At 44.7% G+C, this 21,561-nt stretch overlaps 1 protein-coding gene across 1 annotated transcript in view; it reads left to right on the forward strand.

Moving 5' to 3' along the window:
* The first annotated feature begins 784 nt into the window (after window positions 1-784).
* Window positions 785-21,561, forward strand: part of BIRC6 (baculoviral IAP repeat containing 6) — a 299,904-nt gene continuing 279,127 nt past the window's right edge. Inside the window, 3 exon segments of the mRNA XM_045011913.1 lie at window positions 785-801; window positions 803-857; window positions 859-1,135. Of these exon segments, the coding sequence (XP_044867848.1) occupies window positions 785-801; window positions 803-857; window positions 859-1,135 (349 nt within the window).

Below are 21,561 nucleotides of genomic sequence, written 5' to 3' on the forward strand. Positions count from 1 at the left end.
TTTCCTTTTGTTTCTGTTCTCCTCCACTGCCAGTTTGGCTATTTTACTTCTGACACCATGTCCTGTACTCCTTGTACATGACAGGTTGCAGGGCTGCTACTAGGTGAGGCTCCGGTACCAGCTATGGACTGGCGACACAGCTGGCAGCCATCGCGAGCGAGAGACCAGACGAGTTCTCGTTAAGATACTTTACTGCACTACCAGGTATGGCCGTTACCAGCTCAGGTAAGAAACGTTACACAGGCTGCCAGCTAGTGGCCGCGCCACCCTGCAGTGCTGGCAACCCGCTGCAGACACCATTCAGCCCCTGGCGCGGGAGGGGAAACCCGGCCAGCTCATAGGCCGGGATTCCCCGCTTCCGCCCCGCCCGAGCTGTGTGAGAGGCGGGGACAATAAAGCAGGCCCAGGTAGCCCCCCTCCCCCACCCCGTTAGAGGGACAGACGCCTCCAACTGTGACATCAGCAGCCGCAGAGGAGACGGGCGACCTGTTCCCTTCGCACTTCCGCCGCAGTCCCCAGCACCGGGCATGGCGGGGGCTGCCGGGAAGAGGCGCTCGGAGCTCAGGGGAATTGCGGGGCGGGGGCGGAGTCTCCCCAGAAACAGGGCGGTGACGCACGCCCGGCCCCACCCCCCCTCCTTCCTTAGCCGTTGGCAACGGCGCTGTTGCTTTTTCCTCTTTCACCCCAGGGCTCTCGCACTCGCTGTCAGTTCCGTATCCGGCGTGGGACGCGTCACTTCCTGCTCACGCCGGCGCTCTCTCTTTCCCCCTCTCCCCGGACCCGGATGGTGACTGGTGGCGGCCGCTGGGACTGTCACTGAGCGGTTCCCCGGGCCTGTTGTCCTGAGCGGTGGCAGCAGCCGGGAAGATGGCTGCTGCTGCTGCTGCTGCGGCGGCGGCTGCGGGGGCCTCATGCTCCTCGGCGGCGGCCGCTGGCCCTGGATCGGTCTCCGCTGCGCCGGGCCCCTGCGAGTGGCTGCTGCTGCGGGACGGCTGCCTGCGCTGCGACGCCGACGGGCTCTGTAGCCTCTGCTACCACCCGGCTCTCAACGCCATCCTGGCCGTGACCGCCCGCGGCGCCATCAAAGTCATCGACGGTACCTCGGGGGCCACGCTGCAGGCCTCGGCGCTCAACGGTAGGTCCCGGCCTGGCCCGGGGGGGAGGCGCCGGTGGAGCCGGCCCGTGGGGTAGGGGCCCCGTGAGAGCCGGGCCCCGCTCAGCACAGTCTGGGCGGGAGGTGGCTTCGGAACAGCTGGCGATGGGCTGGGAGTCGGGCCCGGTGGCAGGTGGGAAGGGGGCTGTGATGGGCAGGCAGCCGGCATCTTTTTCTCCTGGTTGCTTTGCCGCCTGGCTGAGCGGCGGGGGCGATGCGGCGCCTGTTGCGGTTGGTTACTGGGGCCCCGGTTCTCCTGTGCCTGGGGGGTAACCCGGGGTGGGGGCTGGGAGTCGCCCCCTCAGGCCCGGTCCTGGCCTTATTCCCCTATCTGAGGAGACGGGGGATCCCAGCCAACCCCGCCGAGACGGGCCGCTGCCCGGTTAAAAACCGGTGAGAAGGGGTGGGGGGCTGCGCGGGGGCGGGCAGGTGGGCTCCGCTCGGCATTTTCGGCCTCTCGGGCTCCTCCTGAGCTTTCCTGCCTCTGTTGATCAAACCTGATAAATCCTTGCTTTCCTCAGAGGCTTATGGTCAGGGGCAGCGCCGTGGCCAGCACTAAGACTTCCTTGTTCTTGGGAAATAAAATACAGACCGTTTACTGATGAGATGCCAGTGAAGCATCTGTATTAGCGTTATTAAAGGAATAAAGCTAAACAGTTGAGAAACAAAGTGAATTATGTGATGGAGTGTCCTTGATTTCTTTTTTATATTCATTTCGTTGTTGCTTTGTCAGTAATACACAGTGAAGGCTCCCAGTTATCAGTACAAACCTGCTAGACTGTATAGGGCTTTACTTTAATCTTTATTGATAAAGATGTCAGTTACTATGTGGGGCTAATTGAGTCTTGATCTAAACTATTATAAATCCAGATACTAAGTGTCTGCTATATATCATGTTAGTTGAAATTTATTTTAGGTTGAGAAGTAATGTTTGACTTCTGTTCCAAATCAACTTTAATATCAAATGACTTTAGATTCAAAACCCTTCTGAGGTTTTTCTGAGGGTGTCTGTGCTCCTTGAGTCTCATTGGTGATGATAATAATGTTTTTACCGTTATGTTAAAAAGCTCTCGCCATTCACTGCATTTGTGGACATAAGAGTTCAACACTTTCTCTAATGTCCACTTTTCCCTTTGTTTTGGTTTTCTGTCCCGGTTAGGAAACTGATCTTTGTAAAATAAGTTCAGTGTATGAAGATTAGATCAGTTTCCCAGTTCATGAATTATCTTTCAAACACCAGCAGAATGAAATCCTGTCAGAATATTCTGTAGTTTGGGGAAATAATCTTTAATATACAAAAATCTAATTCTAATATGTTACTATACTTATGCTTTCACTGTTGATTTTAAAATTACGTGGTTAGACTTTATTAAGAGGGCTTCCTTCTCTTGAGATTTTGGTGACCACTACCAAAGGAAGTCTTGATGGCTGTATACAGAATTTAGCTTATTCCTGTACTGATTTCCCACAAATTTTGCCAATTAGGCTTGGGTAATAAATACACTCTCTCATTGAATATTAGCAATTAAATTATAAGATTGAACTTCGCAAGTGAGCAAAAGTTAGAAATCTGCGCTCTTTTCTTTCATAGAAAAATACGTAATTCCTAAATGGTAATGGTCTCAATTCTTAAGTCTCTCATTTACTAAGTATCAGAGTTTCATCTATGATGATCCATCAGTGGCAACACAATTGCAAAGTTGCCACTGACTGTTTAGTTTGGCCTGGAAAACCTTTATTCTTTTTTGAGTAATTATCAACATTGATTCCACTTCCGGTGTGCATATGCCCGAGATCAGATTCTTTTTGGCTGGCAATGCCCATTGGGATTGCACTTATGCCTTGATTGTCCTTGTGCCACCTTACCTGGGGGAGTATAAAGGATAGAGTGGACCCAGTTGGCCTTAGTTCCTTCTTGCTGTCTATAACAGAGAGATGGAACTCTGCAGTGGCCCCTTTCTTTGTGCACTGTAAAATCTCGTTAGCCTAGGTCAGGGATCAGCAACTTTTCAGAAGTGGTGTGCCGAGTCTTCATTTATTCACTCTGATTTAAGGTTTTGCGTGCCAGTAATACATTTTAATCTTTTTAGAAGGTCTATTTCTAGAAGTCTATAATATATAACTAAACTATTGTTGTATGTAAGTAAATAAGGTTTTAAAAATGTTTAAGAAGCTTCATTTAAAATTAAATTAAAATGCAGAGCCCCCTGGACCAGTGGCCAGGATCCGGGCAGTGTGAGTGCCACTGAAAATCAGCTTGTGTGCCGCCTTTGGCACGTGTGCCATAGGTTGCCTACCCCTGGCCTAGGTAGTGGTAAATTTTTTTTGCTCTGTTTGGATAGCACCTAGCATGGTGGGATCCTGGCCTATTACTAGGGTCCATAGGTGATATGGTAATATAAATTAACAATTTTTTTTGTTCTCAGATGTTGGGAAAAGGATCTTACAAGAGAGATCCCCTAAATCTATTATATCAGGACTTCAGCCATAGTGGTTGAAACAAATTCCTTGGGATTTAAAACTTGCCCCTTTTGTGGGGCCATTATCCCACACAGTGCTGGGCACTCTAGATGCATCCTTTGCCTTGCAAAGAGACCCATCCCTGAAAGGTACTGGATATATCGCTCCTTCTCCAAGAGGGCACACAGAGCAAGGAGTACCCCTTTTCAGAGCCTGAGGCAAAAGATTCTGCCAAGCCTGAACAGTCACTGTTGACTAGTGCTTCTGTGAACTGGAGCTCTACTGCCAACTCCCAGGTTCACTTTTCAGGAGATTGAACCCCTTGACTACTGACAGTGGCAGAGCTCACCCCCGCCCTCCGTTGTCATCAAAGTAGTGTAGAAAGGTACGTTGCTTCCAGCATGAGTGTAGGCATAGGTCACCCTCTCTGGTGTCTAGTAGAATGAGACACAAGATCCATCATGTCTCTGTCTGCATTTATGCTCCTCTTCTGAAAGGCAGTTCACTACCCAGAGTGGGTCTTTTGATGCGTCAGCACTGGCTGCTTACCAAGCACTCAGAGCACCACCAGAAACTGCAGTCTTAATTTCCTCTAGTACCAGTGCTCTTGGTATTGATAACCTCTGTGCTTATGATGCTGATCTCCTGCACAGACTTTTTCAGTGCCTTAGGCGTTCTCTATACTGAAGGATCTCTGTGACCACACAACCAGAGCCCTATTGCTCTCCTTGTCGGCTGTTTTAACCTGTCCTTTTTAGAAGTGCTATTGCCTTGGTCCCAGTGAGCGATCCTGTTCATGTTGTGGGTAGCATTTGAGAATACCCTTCGACAACAGACAGACTAGCTCTTCCAACTCCCCTGGAAGAAGTATGTTCGTTTTCTTCCTCGCCTTGTGAACATATCAGGGAAATGTCTGCTGCACCTCACTCTCCCTATTATTAGCTATTTTGAGTGGGAAGAGAATCCAGAGATGGCCCTATTGAATTTCAATTGATCTTCCATCTCATGAGGCATGATAGATGCTTTGGAGATTCTGGTGGAAATATTGCAAGAAAAATCCCACAAATTACAAATTTAGCTCTCCTCCATGCTTATTAATGAAGGATTGTTGGAATTGGCCAAGCATCTCTAGGACCAGACGGTTCTGGCATTTGAATCTGGTGAACCTCTCAACATAGTCTTTGATCATATTACATGTTCTGTCGGACCTGGTTTAGCAAAATAGAGGTCTATTACACCCAGTTCCAGCATTGTTATATCTGAGAGACTGGATGCTGGCTGGTTAACTACCATTGAAATAAATTGTTTAGCTGAAGTCCAGAATATTTTAGCATGTAGCTGAAAAACGTCTACTAGACTTACTTGTGCAGCAGAATAGAAGAGGTTTTCTATTTGAGCAACAGTGCATCACCTGACTTCTTTGGAACCCCTATTTCTGCTATTCTGGACTATCTGCTCATTGTAAAACATTTCAGACTGTCCATCAGCTCTGTTAAGTATAAGCTTGCGTGCAGTATCCTCACATCATTCTCCAAGTCAGTCATACTATATTTTTGCATGCTACTCTTGAATGAGACCCTCAAGGAATCAACCACGTTTCCCTCCGTCTGGGATCCCTTTCCTTCCTGGGACCTCAACACGGTGTTAAGTGACCTAATGGGACCTGCTTTTGAGCATCTAGTGACTTAGTCTTCATAGACAAGTGAGTAAAAATAATGCCTTTTTAGTGGTCAGAACATCAACTTAGTGGGTAGGGAAAATTCAGGCCCTTATGGCTGGTCCACTTTACATGGTATTCCATAAAGATAAGGTGACTTTTAGGCCTCACCCCAATTTCCTGACTAAAATTGTTCACGATTTTCATTTGAATCAGTTGATTCACGTCCCAGTTTTCTTTCCAAGCCCCACTCAATTCAGAGGGAAAGCCAAACTGCATACCCTTGATGTGGTTGGGGCCTTTTCATACTAACTAGATGAGACAGGGCCCTCCAGAAGTTTCCCTAGGCTGTTTTTAGCCTTAATAGGGTAAAGGTTGTCCAAATGGGTATCTAACTATAGGTCCTGTTACGAGAGAGCTATCTTGTATCCACATGTGCTGCTTAGATCTCATTCCACTTGGGCTCAGGAAGTTTCTATGGCTTCTCTAGGGGTCATCTCTATTCCAGAAATTTGCAGAGCAGCACTACATGGTGATCAGTCCATACTTTACCCAGCACTATTCCTTAGTTGAGGCTTGAAGAACAGATGCCCACTTAGATAGAGCTGTCCTACAATCCTTGTTTTAAATAGCACTTCTAGCACTCACTTCCTGACTTGGGTCACTGCTTGCTAGTCACCACAGGTGGAATCCACATGGACAATCATACCAAGAAGGAGGAACAGTTACTTACCTTTCAGGGATTGTGGATCTTTGAGATGTGTTGTCCATATGGAATCCGCAACATGCCCCCCTTCCTTGCTTCAGCAGAGTCCCATAGCAACAGGATTTTGTACTCTCAAAGAAATTGAGGGACAATTGTCCCTGCTCAGCCCTTTATGCCTTTGGGGGTTGTTTGTGAGCAGAGCGGATGTCCAGGGCATAGATGTGATTCTAATGGACACTGCTAGCCGGAAAGAGGGCTAGCTCTTGCATGCCTGGGGGTGTGTCTGCATCAAAAGTGGAATCCTTATGGACAATCATCTCGAAGAACCACAGTTATTGCATGGTAAATTATTATTCTTTATGGCTAACAAGGATGATGCACAAGAAGGAATAGAACTTTGCTTGCCTAATTTACTCGTGTTTAGTTGGAAGTTTAAAAAAAGAGGATTTTATTTATTTTTAACTGATAAAATAAACTTACAACTCCGTTATGCCACTGTTAAAGTAAATATATTTAGGGCTATGTAACTGGAATTAAATTAAACCATTACAGTCAACATATTATTAAACTTTTGTACAGAGAACTACTTTAACTTGATACAAAATGTAGCAAATAAATGACGTACTTCTGATTTGCCTTTCATTCTGAAGGATTCAAAACTACTCTCCAAACTCTGTGAGTTCACTTATCCTCCAGTTAAACACTGTCATGCTTCTAAATGAAGGTAACTATTCTGTGCCCTCAACTTAAACTAGGGAAAACATGGGTAAATAATTTCCATAGTTACAGCAACTTTAGAGAATTTAGGTAAGTCCAAAACAAGTTACTGAAATGTGTATCTGTCCTTTACGCAAGGTTTAACACCTCTTACTTTTGTGAAAAGCTCTTCTAAAGAGGTAGTTGCAGCTGTGACACTCGCAAAAACCAATGTGTAACTTTGGCAAGGGATAGTATGTATGCAACAAAATTGTGCTTGACTTTGAGCTTTCATTAGAGGGAAAAGTATCCAGTTCTCATGGTTTTGGAGGCAACCTTGCCTGTGTGAACCAAGTGTAAATCAAAAGTGTTTTTCTGGTCTTATCTACACTAGAGAAATTTGGTATCTTTCCCAAAATTTAATGACTGTAGTCCCTCTGAAATGCCTATAACACTCCTCATGTCAGCTCATACTTCCAGTGTTGCACATGCATTACAACCATTGTTTGCATTAGATTTATTTCAAGTAAGGCTAACCGCCATGTGCACCTTAGTCTCTAATCTGGGTCAAGATTGCTGGTGTAATAGCTCCAGCAAGCTATGCACACAGTGAACAAGATCTTCTAGTGCCATATCTTTCACCACTTGTGTTGCAACCTTAACTTGGTGACGTGTCTCAACATAAACTATCATGTTGTCAGCTGGTCTCAAGCTGATGTTTGATTCATGGTACGATTGGGCAGAGGAAAAGATCCAGGGCCAGTTGAACTGGAGGATATTGAAAACCCATACTGTATGTGAGTAAGCATATTCAGGAGTGCCAAGCCATGCCTTGACAAGATAAGGACTTAACAGGATATCTTCAAAATCACTTAGGGATTTAGTTGCATGAGCCCCATTGAATATTAGTGGAATTTGTGCACCAAAGTGCCTTTTGAAAATCCCACTAAAGGTCCTATGCAATAAGGCAAAGAAAAATCATGGGTCTGGTTTCAGGTGTAAAACTTAATCATTAAGGGACTGGACCAAATCCTGTGCACTTGCTGCTCTACATGACATGGAGGCTGCTTGTGATGTGAGGGTGGGGAGAGGATGGCTAAGTGGTGGTGATAAAAGGAAAGCAGCACCTCCACATGCTGGGTGGATCATGGGATTTACAAGGAGCCAAACAAGAGATGCCCAGTCTGTTGCTGGGACTTCAGGATCCCTTTAGGATAGATATTAGGGCTGTTGATTAATTGCAGTTAAAGGCACATGATTAACTCAAAAAAATTAATCGCAATTAAAAAAATTGTGATTAATCAGTTTTAATTGCACTGTTAAATAATAGAATCATTACAATTTATTAAATATTTTTGGATATTTTTCTACGTTTTCAAATATATTTATTTCAATTACAAAACAGAATACAAAGTGTATAGTGCTTTATATTTTTATTTCAAATATTTGCCCTGTAAAACTGAGAAACAAAAGAAATAGTACTTTTCAATTCACCTCATACAATACCATAATGCAATCTCTTTATTGTGAAAGTGAAACTTACAAATATAGATTTGTTTTGTTTTGTTTTTGTTATGTAACCAAGGTGATTTAAATCACTAGTCAGAAAGACTTGATTTAATCATGGATTTCTACATAAAAGTGCATTCTTTTTGGTTGTTATAATGCTAATACATATTCTTTACAAAACAGAGATAGATGTAGGTTTCATTTTTAGAAGGCACACACTATACATTTTTAAAGTGATTTATTTTGAAAACATTTCTGATTAGTTTTACAGCTATATCAGAGAATGAATGATTGTTTGGTTATTTCATTTACCAAAGGTAATTGAAGCAGATAGTTCACCTCCCAATGACTTCATAAATATCTCCAATTCAACAGGTTAATCATTAATATTTGAAGGATTTTCTTGCTATGCTGTATTAGGAGGAGTACATCACCAGACAGACATTTAAATGGTTTTATTTAACTAAAGCAACGTTACATACTCTGGATTTTTTTTCTTCAACAGCAAACATATTTCAACAAAACAAGCATATGAATTTTTGAATTTAAACATTCAAGTTGTTTTTTTTTTAATCTTTTTTTTTTTTGGTAAAATTGTTAACTAAAATAGTTAAATGAAATATTAAAAAAAAAACTACTATGTCAGCCAGGTCAACATGAGAAACTTAAAATATTGGCTTCTGCAGCTAACTCAGTCGTCTTCACCTTCATTTTCCTGTGTGTTCATAATCTGGAAAAGAAAAACAAGCTTTCCTGCTTTTTCAGGTCCCAAACGACTTCTCAGTTTGGAATGAATTAGTCCAAAGGAAGAAAATATTCTTTCTACACCAGTAGAAAAAGCTACTGCTGTTAAAAGTGAGTTTATCACTTCAACGGTCTCTGAATCCAAGTGCTTAAGTGACTTCCACCAGTACACTGGGGTGACTTTCTTTCAAACATATATTTCCAAATTGTCTCTCTTTTATGGCCTGCTGCCATTATAGGTTTTCCCTTCTAGGGCTTGGCTACACTTGAAAGTTGCAGCACTGGGAGTTAAAGCGCTGGTTATGCAGCTGTGCAGGAACAGCGCTGGTGTGTGGCCACACTCACAGCTACCAGCGCTGGTGTGTGGCCACATTTGCAGCATTTGCAGCGCTGTTGGGAGTGCTGCATTATGGGCAGCTATCCCAGCATTCAAGTGGCAACAACGTGCTTTTCAAAAGAGGGGTGTGGAGGGTGGTGTACTGTGACAGGGAGCGGGGAAGATAGAGAGAGTGGATTTTTGGAGCCAACACTGTGTGTTAGCTTCCCTGGATTGAAAAAATCACAAAATGTTCGTGAACCCTTAGTCTTAATTGCAAACAGCCTGCATCCAATGCTGTTTCTCTGTCAAGCAAACATTCACTCCCTGCCTCTCATTTGATCGTTCACAGCCAGGTACAGATAGCTCCTGTTTGCTGTGATCAGTGTTTGTTCGTTTTTTTAGATAAGCAGTTCAGCTCCGATTGGAGTTCACAACAAAACAAAGAGAGGCTGCATAACAAAACAAAGAGAGTAATTTAGTTTAAAGCATTCTGGGATATCTCCTTATTCCCTGGAGGCCAATAAAAGCGCTGGTGTGTGTCCACACTTGATGAGCAGCGCTGGATCACCAGCGCTGCAATCGCTACACCCCAACCTGACCAGGTGTACAGCCAGCGCTGCAGCCAGGGAGTTGCAGCGCTGGATGTGCCTTGCAGGTGTGGACAGTTACTAATTGCAGCGCTGGAAAGCCTCTACCAGCGCTGCAACTTGCAAGTGTAGCCAAGCCCCTAGTGAGAGAATGGTATGGTAGATCTCAAATCAATGAAGGCTATACCCAGGAAGACCGTAAGGGCTTGGCTACACTTACAAGTTGCAGCGCTGGGAGTTACAGCGCTGGTCATGCAGCTGTGTAGGGCCAGCGCTGGAGTGTGGCCACACTGACAGCTACCAGCGCTGCAGTGTGGCCACACTTGCAGCACTTTCCAGCGCTGTATTGAGAGGTGCATTGTGGGCAGCTATCCCACAGAGCACCTCGTCCCATTTTGGCGCTGAGTATTGTGGGAAGGGGAAGGAAGTGTGCGGGTCATTCCGCTTCCTGTGTGCTTCACATCCCAGCATTCACTCTTTCCGGCAGCGTTTGGCGCCATTGTGAGTGTCTTTCTGTTTTACTCTCTGTGTGAATCGCGATTTCTGTGGCAAATGGAGCCCGAGCTGCTGAGGACTGTGCTGATGAGTGTCGCCAGCACAACACGTTTGGCAGTCGAGCTATTCCTTCAGCTCCAAAGTGACAGTGAGGAGTCTGACGATGATATCGATATCGATTCTCCTGCCGCGTGTGACACCAAAGTGCTTGTGGCATTCACGGAAATGCTCAGCACCGTTGAACGCCGCTTTTGGGCTCGGGAAACAAGCACTGACTGGTGGGATCACATCGTCATGGAAGTCTGGGATGACGAGTAGTGGCTGCAGAACTTTCGTATGAGAAAAGCCACTTTCATGGGACTGTGTGCTGAGCTCGCCCCCACTCTGCGGCGCAAGGACACAAGATTGAGAGCTGCCCTGACGGTGGAAAAGCGGGTGGCTATTGCAATCTGGAAGCTGGCAACTCCAAACAGCTACCGGTCGGTCGGGAACTAGTTTGGTGTGGGACAGTCGACCGTGGGAATCGTTTTGATGCAAGTTTGCAAGGCAATTAATCGCATCCTGCTAAGAAAGACCGTGACTCTGGGGAGCGTGCAGGACATTGTGGATGGCTTTGCACAAATGGGTTTCCCTAACTGTGGAGGGGCGATAGATGGGACGCATATTCCTATTCTGGCCCCCCCCCCACCTGGCATCAGAGTACGTTAATCGTAAGGGGTATTTCTCTATGGTTCTCCAGGCGCTTGTGGATCACCGCGGGCGTTTCATTGACATTTACACAGGCTGGCCTGGAAAGGTGCATGATGCACGCATCTTTCGGAACAGTGGCCTGTTCAGGAAGATGCAGGCAGGGACTTTTTTCCCAGACAGATCACAGTAGGGGATGTCGAAATGCCCACTGTGATCCTTGGAGACCCCGCGTACCCGTTACTGCCTTGGCTCATGAAACCCTATACAGGGAAGCTTGACAGGAGCAAGGACCGGTTCAACTACAGGCTGAGCCGGTGCAGAATGACTGTGGAGTGTGTTTTTGGGCGTTTAAAAGCCCGCTGGAGATGTCTGTATGGGAAGCTAGACTTGGGGGAAAGCAGCATCCCCGCGGTTATATGCGCTTGCTGTACCCTCCATAATATTTGTGAAGGGAAGGGTGAAACATTCAGTCAGGCATGGACCACCGAGGTTCAAGTCCTGGAGGCTGAATATGCACAGCCAGAGAGCAGGGCTAATAGAGAGGCCCAGCACAGGGCTACAAGGATTAGGGATGCCTTGAGGGAAGAATTTGAGGCTGAAAGCCAACAGTAATGTTTGCTGCCTTGCATGGGAGTGAATTGCACTGCTTACACTGTTATTCTATTATCCCTAATAATAATATGATTTGCAGTGCCTCTTTCTTTACTGGGCTAAGTTATCTTTAACTATCTGCTATAATAAAGACTGTTTTCAAAGCCAAGAATTGTTTTATTGAAAAGAAAAAAACTTCCTTGACAGACAGACACACGACATTTCATGAACACAAGAGGGCAGGGGTGTGGGTTGGTGAACTGTACAGTCACAAGTTTGCATATGTCCTGTCTGGAGTGCTGTTTAATGAATCCTGCACTTCAGGGTGCATATACTGCATGGTGATGGGGGTTGAGTGCAGAGGGTAAGGGTGGTGGTAGGTATCAGGGCTGGTTGGTGAACGTACAGGTGTTGGAGGCAGCTGGTGGTGGTAAGAACCTGAATGCTGGGGAAAGGCGGTTTGAGCTGACATTGGGACACAAGGCAAAAAGCTTTGGGACGGGGGGGGTGGGGGAGTAGCACGGTAGTGCTCTGCTTGCATGGCAACGAGTGACTCTATAGAGTCCGCTTGGCGCGACAGGATGCTTAGCAGCCGCTCCGTGCTTTTCCTCTTGGCCACTGCATTTCTCTTGCGGATCCTGCTTTCCTTCTCTCTCCACTCCTTCAATTCTTTACTCTCTCGAGCAGAGTGATGAAGAACAGTTTTCAGCATGTCCTCTTTGCTCTTTCAGGGATTTTTTCTCAAATTTTGAAGCCTCTGTGATGTTGAACATCTGGGCAGTCCAGTAGTCAAGGTCACTGTAGAAACACAGAAATGACAACATTTAACACGGGCAGCATTGTATCCACTATCTCCAGACATGAATTGTTACACTGAGGGAGTTCTCACTTTAGCATTCTTTTCCCAAACGCATAACACAACAGAAGCCACGAAATGGTGAATGAGGGGTGCTTATAGAGGGAGAAGTGGGGCTTGAGTGATAGAGGGGAGCTGGTTGCTTCGGGTAATCTGGAGTGCTAGAGGGGTTGAGTGAAGATGCAGCTGCAGGGGTGATCTTATCTCCCTATCTCTTCACTAAAGAGTCTCCCAACATTTTTCACAGGAGTTAATCCTGGAAGATGTCTCCCTGCTGCGAGTCACTAGGGAACAGCGGGAGGGTCTTTTAGAGCAATGTGGATTCCGCCCGGGACCCTACGCGGCTTGCCTGTGTTCAGAAATGGTCCCCCCACCACTGGCAGCACAGTGGCGCGGACGCGTCACCGTCACTGGGACAAGGGACACAGTGGCTCTGCCTATAAACCTGCGCAGGCATATTGCCCACGCTCTGGATGAAACTTTTGCTGAGATAACTGAAGCAGATTACCGCGACGTGATAGACCACATCAACGGGCTATTCCACATCTAGAGGCTGGCATGCATGCAGCCATAACCCCCCTTCCTCTCCAGAAACATTTCCACCCAGAAAATAAAAGCCGCTTACCGTTAACCCGCTCCTCTGCTTGTCCTTCTGCAACTGCTGGCTGCTGCGATTGGGTACTTTCCTCCTGGCTTGAGAAGAGCTCCTGGCTGCATGCCCACTCTGGGGTGTCTTCCCCCATCCCAGTAGCTTCACTCGCGGTTTCCTCCCCCGCCGCCTCCGCCTCCTGTCCCCCAGCCTGCTCAGAAGTGTCCATCGTTATCCTGGGATTGGCAGTGGGGTCACCCCCAAGTATCTCGTCCATCTCCCTGTAAAAACGGCAGGTCGTGGGGGCAGCTCCGGATCGGCGATTCCCCTCGCGGGCTTTGTAATAGGCACTCCGCAGCTCTTTAACTTTCACCCTGCATTGTAGTGCGTCCCGATCATGGCCCCTATCCAGCATGGCCCTTGATATCTGCTCAAAGATATCGTAATTCCTACGGCCGGAGTGCAGCTGTGCCTGCACAGATTCCTCCCCCCAAACACTGATGAGGTCCATCAGCTCGCCATTGCTCCATGCTGGGGCTCGTTTGCCACGTGGAGGCATGGTCACCTGGAAAGATTAACTGATTGCACTCCACACACACCTGGCTGCAGCAAACAGGAAGGAGATTTTTAAAATTCCTGGGGCATTTAAAGGGCGGGTCACCTGAGGCAAGAGCAGTAGAGTGCAAACTGATGAGCAGAGTGGCTGAACAGGAATTCTGGGATAACTCCTTATTCCCTGGAGGACACTTAAAGCGCTGGTGAGTGTCCACACCTGCTGAGCAGCGCTGGATCACCAGCGCTGCACTCCATATACCCCTGCTGGGATGGGTTTTCAGCCAGCGCTGCAGCCAGGAAGTTGCAGCGCTGGTTGTGCCCTGCAAGTGTGGACGGGGTGTAATTGCAGCGCTGGAAAGCCTCCACCAGCGCTGCAACTTGTAAGTGTAGCCAAGCCCGAAGACTTCTGGAATATGCTGCTCAAACAGTTTCACTTTTCTTTCTATGGCCTGTTCCTCCCTTGTCACATTTATCTCCAGACTTCTTCTCCTTGTCCAGATCTATTCCCCCCAACAATCTTCTGTTCATTGAACTTTCTGAAACTTCACACTTTTAGCAAGAGGGAAGGGATTGGCTCTGTGTACACAAATTTGCAGAGGGACAATAGGGCTGAGGTCTGTTATTTCTCACCTATATATTTAAAAACATATTTTTGCTGTTAACAAGCATGTTATCTCTGGAGACACACATCCCCAGTTTGAGAACTGCAAAACTAAGCATCTCTGATGGTATCTTCTAGACTGAGCACTGAGTCCCATTGGTGTAGATAGAAAGATTAACCCAAATAATGTATACAGAAGCCCCCGGAACCCCATAAAATTGGGGTCCCTAATCCATGAAATATTGGAACTCATTTATAAAACTTTTCTTAAACATAACATGAATATATTGTCTCATTCTATAGAATTTATAATCCCTATTCCATGATGAGATCTTTCAGCTATAATCTTTAGATTGCTTTTTGAGGAAAAAAGCATGTTATAAAAAAAATCCAATTTAAATAAAAATCAGATTAAAAAAAATCGATTTTTATCCACCTTGTATGTAACTTCACTCAAAAACAAAACAGTGTAGAACTTTAGAGCCTACAAGTCCACTCAGTCCTACTTCTTGTTCAGCCAATCGCTAAGACAAACAAGTTTGTTTACATTTATGGGAGATAATGCTGAAAGTGAGAACAGGCATTTGCATGGCATTTTTGTAGCCAGCATTGAAAGGTATTTACATGCCAGATATGCTAAACATTCGTATGCCCACCCTCCACCCCCCCGCTTCAGCCACTGTTCCAGAGGACGGACATCCATGCTGATGATGCTTGTTTAAAAAATAATGCGTTAATTAAATTTGTGACTGAACTCCTGAATAGTATGTCTCCTGTTCTGTTTTACCCGCATTCTGCCATATGTTATAGCATGTTATAGCAGTCTCAGATGATGGCCCAGCACTTTTTAAGAAGACTTTCACTGCAGATTTGACAAAATGCAAAGAAGGTACCAATCTGAGATTTCTAAAGATTGCTACAGCACTTGACCCAAGGTTGAAGATCTAAAGTGCCTTCCAAAATCTGAGAGGGATGAGGTGTGAAGCATGCTTTCAGAAGTCTTAAAAGAGCATCAGTCCGATGTGGAAACTACAGAACCCGAATCACCAAAAAAGAAAAATCAACTTTGTGCTGGTGGCGTCCTGCTCAGATGATGAAAGTGAACATGCACTGCTTTGGATTGTTATCGAGCAGAACCCCCTTGTTAGCATGGACGCATGTCCTCTGGAACGGTGGTTAAAGCATGGAGGGACATGAATCTTTAACGCATCTGGCACATAAATATCTTGCGGTGCCGGCTACAACAGTGCCATGTGAACACCTGTTCTCACTTTCACGTAACATTGTAAATAAGAAGTCGTCAGCATTATCTCCTGCAAATGTAAAAAAACTTTTGTCTGAGTGACTGACTGAACAGGAAGTGGGACTGAGTGGATTTGTAGGCTCTAAAGTTTTACATTGTTTTGTTTTTTAATGCATTTTTTTTGGGGGGGGTACATAATTCTTATTGGGATATGTAAGGGTTAAGTAGAAACCTGGGAAACCGCAGGTGTGCTGGTATGGTATTAGGGAGTAAAGTCACAGACAGGCACCATTTCTTCGCTTAATAGATAAGTGTCATCCCTCACCCTCCCCTTCAGCTTGTTGGGAATAAATAAGTGTTGCAGCTGCATTAAAAAAATGTAGTTGTCTAAAGGATATCTTTTGTGTAAAGAACTGTTATCTCCCCCTCCCTTCCTTTCCCAGCTACATAAATGAGAACTGCTCATGGCTCCCTTCTCCCTCCCCATAGAACTGCTAATTAAGGGAATTTGTAGCAACAAACACTGCAAAGAACTGTATTTTCAAGGTAAAAATATCTGTATAATATGCGTAATGCTGTAATCAGTCAATAGGGCTGGGTGTTTCTGTTACTTAAGGGTTTTGGGGGTACAGATGCTCCCCGACTTACGCAGGCATTCCATTCTGGAACGCCTTGCATAACTCGAATTTTGCATAAGTGGGAAACATATCTCTGACCATTACGCCCAAACTCCCTCCCCCCTCCTATTTCTAGCTTATAGAACTTTTTCCATAAGATCGGATTTGCATACGTCGGGTTTACATAATTCGGGGAGCGTATGCATTGTAACGGATGTAGGAGTGTGCATGCTAACCTAAACAAAAAGAGCGTGCTGTAACTAATTCAGTGCTTACTGGACAATTGGGTCCAGGGGAACAAGTATCACAATAAAGGATTCCATCTGCCCAATCTACCTCTGGGTCAACCTGCTCCTCCTTCTAACAGTTCTACATTTTAGAAGTTCAACTTTCATGATAAAGAAATTGTATTACAGTACTTGTATGAGGTGAACTGAAAAATACTATTTCCTTTGTTTCTTTATGGCACAAATATGTGTAATAAAAAAATAAATGTAAAGTGAGCACTGAACTTTGTATTCTGTGGTGTAATTGAAATCAATATATTTAAATATTTTAGGATGTTTTCTATATTTTCAAACAGTTTTCTATTGTTTAATAGTGTGATTAATCGCGATTAACTTTTTAAATTGCTTGACAGCCCTAATAGATATTCATTATCCTAACTAGCAGGGGAGATGGCAGCCTGTCCATTTTAGCAGGAGAAGGTTGTGTGTAAGGGGATCCTTTGCAGAAAGTCTTCAGCCCTTTATTGTGAAATATATTGTACAGATTTGGGGATAGACAGAGTTTTGCAGGTTCTTACAAATATCACAGCATTTGTAAAAGGCTGGACATAGCTTCACATGAGGGCAGAATTGTCCACTACTTCCTCTACTCTGCCAGCACTTGTTCCATTAGTGGCATCTGCAAAACCCATTGCCTGGTCAGTCTCCCTAATAACTGCCAGGAATTTTCGTTCCCTCGGGTGCATGGGACACCGCTGCCAGTCAGGCTGGAAGTGCTCAGCATGGCATACACAGCAGCTGTCTGAATATGATTGGGTAGGATCCGAAATTGTGACCAAATAAGTGGCCCAGAATGGGGATGTGGTTCCATCAGTGGCTCTCGGTTTGGGTAGCCTAGCTGTATGATTTGTGGCACACTTGCTATCTTAATCACCTAACCATACTATGACTTGCAAACCTACACCCAACAGCACTCCCTCTCTGGGCTTCCTGACCCAAAATTGGTTGCCTCTGTTGAGGGGAACACTCAGTTTCATGGTTTGGTATTGCAATGTCAGCTAGCTCCCCATAGAGGTACAGAAAAGCCTCCTTTCCTCATCCTGAAGTTCTGGACCTGGTTCTGCTTATCCTATCCCTAGCACAACTTAGTTCCTGCAGTCTTTGGTTGCTCTGTTCCCTAACACGGGGGCAGTCTCCCAATAATAATGTCTCTTAAATTTGAAGGTCCCCATTCATACTTGACAGGGGGAAGGAATGTTTGTTTCCATCCTCCAGCTTCTTGGGAGCTGCAAGAGAGAGGCTCTCTGCATTGGAACCCTTCCTTTCTTCATAGGTCTGGGGCTTTCTCCCCTGTGAATAACTCCAGCAAAATGCATAACTTTATGAACACTAGTCAGTGGAATAGCTGAAACTTGTGGGCTCCCAGCATAATGCAACTACCATAGGTTAAAGGGTATTTTGAAGCAAGCAACTATGTTTTGCCTGTTTTCACCATGTCTTCCTGTTCTGAAAGGGGAGTTGCACCAGTGATTTGAAGATTTCTAGAATTTTGTAACGTTACTTTGCAGTTCCAAATTAAAGGCTCAATAACTTTTATATTTGAAGTTATGGGCATTGTTTTAGTACTTACCATGCACTTGATTAGTGATCCCCAAGATGTAGGGTGTGCCCCACAAGGGGTGTGTGGTGCAGTGTTTATGGGGGCATGTGGTGAGGGCTGGCTTGGACCCCATGGGGGGTGGGAAGGGGAGAGAATGCCACCCAGCCTCACCCTGCCCCCAAGCCCAGCTGTGGTCCCAGCCAGAGCTCTGCTCTGTCCCCAGGCCAGCTCTGCCTCTAAGCCCAGCTTCTCCCCGTCCCCATTTCTGCCCCCAGCTTTGCCTTCAGCCCAAGCTCCTGCTGAGTCAATTGTGCAGTAGTGGAGTGGTGGGCGTGGACAGATTCTGTTACTGGTAAGGAGGGGGACTATAGGAAAAGTTTGGGCACCACTGCACTAGATCTTGGCAAAGAGCATTCACTATTAAGATTCATGTGTTTCCTTGGTGTGGATAGAAGTATTAAACTTGTGTAATTTTTTAAAACAGCTCAGTTTTTGGGGTACTCTATCTCAAGCCCTTTCTGTTAAAATAACTTCGTTTTTGCCACAGGCGCCACCCTGGATCCTGACTTGACCTATCAATTTTCAAGCTGGTCTTACTTGTTTTGGGATGTAAGAAACAGAACTGCAATTTCAGAGAGGATCTCACTTCTCTATAATGACAAGAGCATTAGATAATATTTTAAAAAAGTGGAATGGTTATAGATCCTATAAACTGTCCTGTAAGTGAGAGGGTTTTTAAGAAACTTCCCCTGTGAACATGTTGTTCCTTAATTACTCACTTTGGGGTTTTTGGACCTTCCTCAGATGCACTAGTACTGGCCATTGTGGGTGATGGAATACTCTATTAGATGGATCACTGTTTTCATCCAGTATGGAAATTCCTGTACTGGACACTCCAATTTTACAACAATTGAAACAGAGCATATTTTAGTCAGGAAGGAAAGTGAATATGGCACAGATCTGCTTACTGAACAACAAAAATAAAAATACTGAAATCACTTTTTACTGTCTAACCTGGACATTGATTGAGGTAGGAGTCGTAGAAGGGCTGGGGGGATGAGTTGATCTCTAAAGAATTCATCATAATGCTTACACAAGGAGACAGAATTGCACGATGAATCTACATGCTATTTGCTCTCGGATGCTTGCCACAGGCAAAAAGTTTGCTCTTTGTCATCTTAAGTCAGATGTTGACCATAAGCAGGGACGATCCTCCTCTGTACAGGAGAAGAGATTCAACCATAGACAACAAAATCTGCCCCTCAGTTTGGACACTGCTTCTCTTTTCAGTATGCTTCACTTCTCCTATGGAAGGTGCTTAGTGTTTTCCATCCTTTGACTGCTGGAGTGGGTTTTGCTCTCCCTTCTGCTGCATACATGCCACAATACTTTCTCTTGCCATCCCCAATTTACTGTTGATTTGAGAATGGATCTGTGACTGGTTTCAATTTTTCTGTTTCTTGGGAGTGCAAGTACTATTGGTTTGGACTATCACTCTGCCAGCAGAACACCAGTTTGCCTAATGACTGTAGAACAAAGGCTTGACTCTTGTTTTGCCTACTCTTGTAAGCCAGGGATGTGTAGGAAAAAATGAGCCATGTCAATGCCAAGAGTATAAAGAAACTATTCCATGAACTACTAGCGATTGGGGGTAGAATGCAGGGTGGTAATTAGAATGACTGTTTCTAGTGTTCAGTATTCCATGATTTGCCAACATTTGAAATATTTTTGGAGGATCCAGTTCAAATGATTCCAGGATAATTGAAACTTCCCAAACCCTGGTTCCGGACCTGTGATTTGTAAGAACTTAAATTCTTAATTTTAGACTGTTCTGCTATCACATGGGCATGTAAAGACCACAGTCCACTTCAGAACTTGGAGCTGAACCTTTGAACTAGTGGAAGTTATTAGTCAGCTCGAGAGCTGGGTTTGCAACTTCAGCAGTCTTTGATTGCGGTATCTGTTTCTGTAGGTGTAGGTAGAATATGGGATATCATTTAACCGGTTCATTCAAATTCTAGGAACTGAAAGTAGGCTAGTTTTCCTGTTGTAAACATTGAACAAATTCCAGGTGTCAATCGTAAATATCCTTGTAGAGAGTTTTGATGATCATCCTTTGACAGCAAAAGTTTTTTTTCTGCAAAAGTAAACTGAAGGAATAAAAATATAAAGGATACCGGTACTTGATCTCTTGATAGTCTGCACTGGAGACTTTTTACTAGATTTTTAGTTTAATAAAATAGGCTCTAGTATTATAGTACATGTTAGTCTATGTGGGTGACAACTATATTTGCAGTTTATAGCATAATTTTGAAGATGTCAAAAACTTCTCAATTTTGAACATAACGGTTTTCAATGAGTCCTTGAGACAATTATAAGTTTAAATAAGTGGAATTTACCTTTTAATACTTTTTCTACTGTCTGTAGAAATGTCCTCTCCTTTTTAGGTCAGCTAGAACTAAGACTTTACAACTCTATATGATTCAATGGTTCCTGAGGTGGGCCACAGGCCTCTCTCAGCAAGGATCTGCAAAGGCAGTACATTGACAGACAAACTTATTTAAGGGAACCAGGGGAGTATAGGGGCCCTTGATACCAAAATTCTAGTTGATGAGGGCACGTGGCACAACTATTTCAGACTTTATGTATGACTTTAGAACTGTAGGTTTTATGTAGATCACTTTGCATTGAGGGAGAAACCATAGGTGCTAAGGTGAAGCCATAGTCAGATTATAAATAGAAGAGTAGTTTTCAGGTTAGTAATGGATTAGTTTGTTTATTATTTGGAGGAGGAGGTATACAGGAAATTTTGAAGTTGTGGTGGATGACAGTTACTGAAAACTATGGAGGGATTGTGAGATTTAAAACTAATCTGAAGTGTAATAGGGTAGGGGCAATATGCATTACCTTGCATAAATGTAAAATAATACATATTGGTAAAAATAATTGAAACTACTCAGAAGTTGATGGGATCTGAACTATCACGTTCCGCTGAGGTTGATTGGCTTCTAGTTGTTCTGTTACACATGAAAAGAGAGCACTGTAGAGATGGCACTTCTAGTGTCTTGCACATCTTTGTTATTTAAATGTCTTTAAATGTTGTTTTACGGTTTTAGAAGTGATATGTTTAAGTCGTCATTTGAAATTTTTCCTCGCCTGGAAGAAAATATCATGATGACTATACATGAGTACAGATTATGCTATCTTGTCTAACTGGGACTAATTAGATTGGCTTTAGTCCCTTGCCTTTCCTTCTAGATGGAAAGGAGAGGGTCAGGAAGGGATCCCCCCGCAACTGTGTATTTTGTCTCCTTCCTCTAAAGCATCAGGATTGGCCAAAGCTGGAGATGGGACATTGAGGGCTGCATCTCTGAGGTGGTATGGAACATTCTCTCTTATGTGCTTAGCTGTCTGGTTCTTGCTCAGAATCTAACTGATCACTATATGTGGGGTCAGGAAGGAAATTTCCCCCAAATCAGGTTGGCAGTGACTGGTTTTTTTTTTTCACCTTTCTCTGTAGCACGGAGTTGTAGGTCACTTGTCAGGATTATCTGGGTGTATCTCAATTAATTCCCTGCCATCGCAGGGGCCTCAGGCATTGGTGCACCTGTTCTGTGCCTGTGGAACATAATAGCGTAGTTTCCTGTGTGCTGTAATCTTTTGGGT

Source organism: Mauremys mutica, chromosome 3 (genome assembly GCF_020497125.1).
Source record: "Mauremys mutica isolate MM-2020 ecotype Southern chromosome 3, ASM2049712v1, whole genome shotgun sequence".
Taxonomy (NCBI): Eukaryota; Metazoa; Chordata; order Testudines; family Geoemydidae; genus Mauremys; species Mauremys mutica.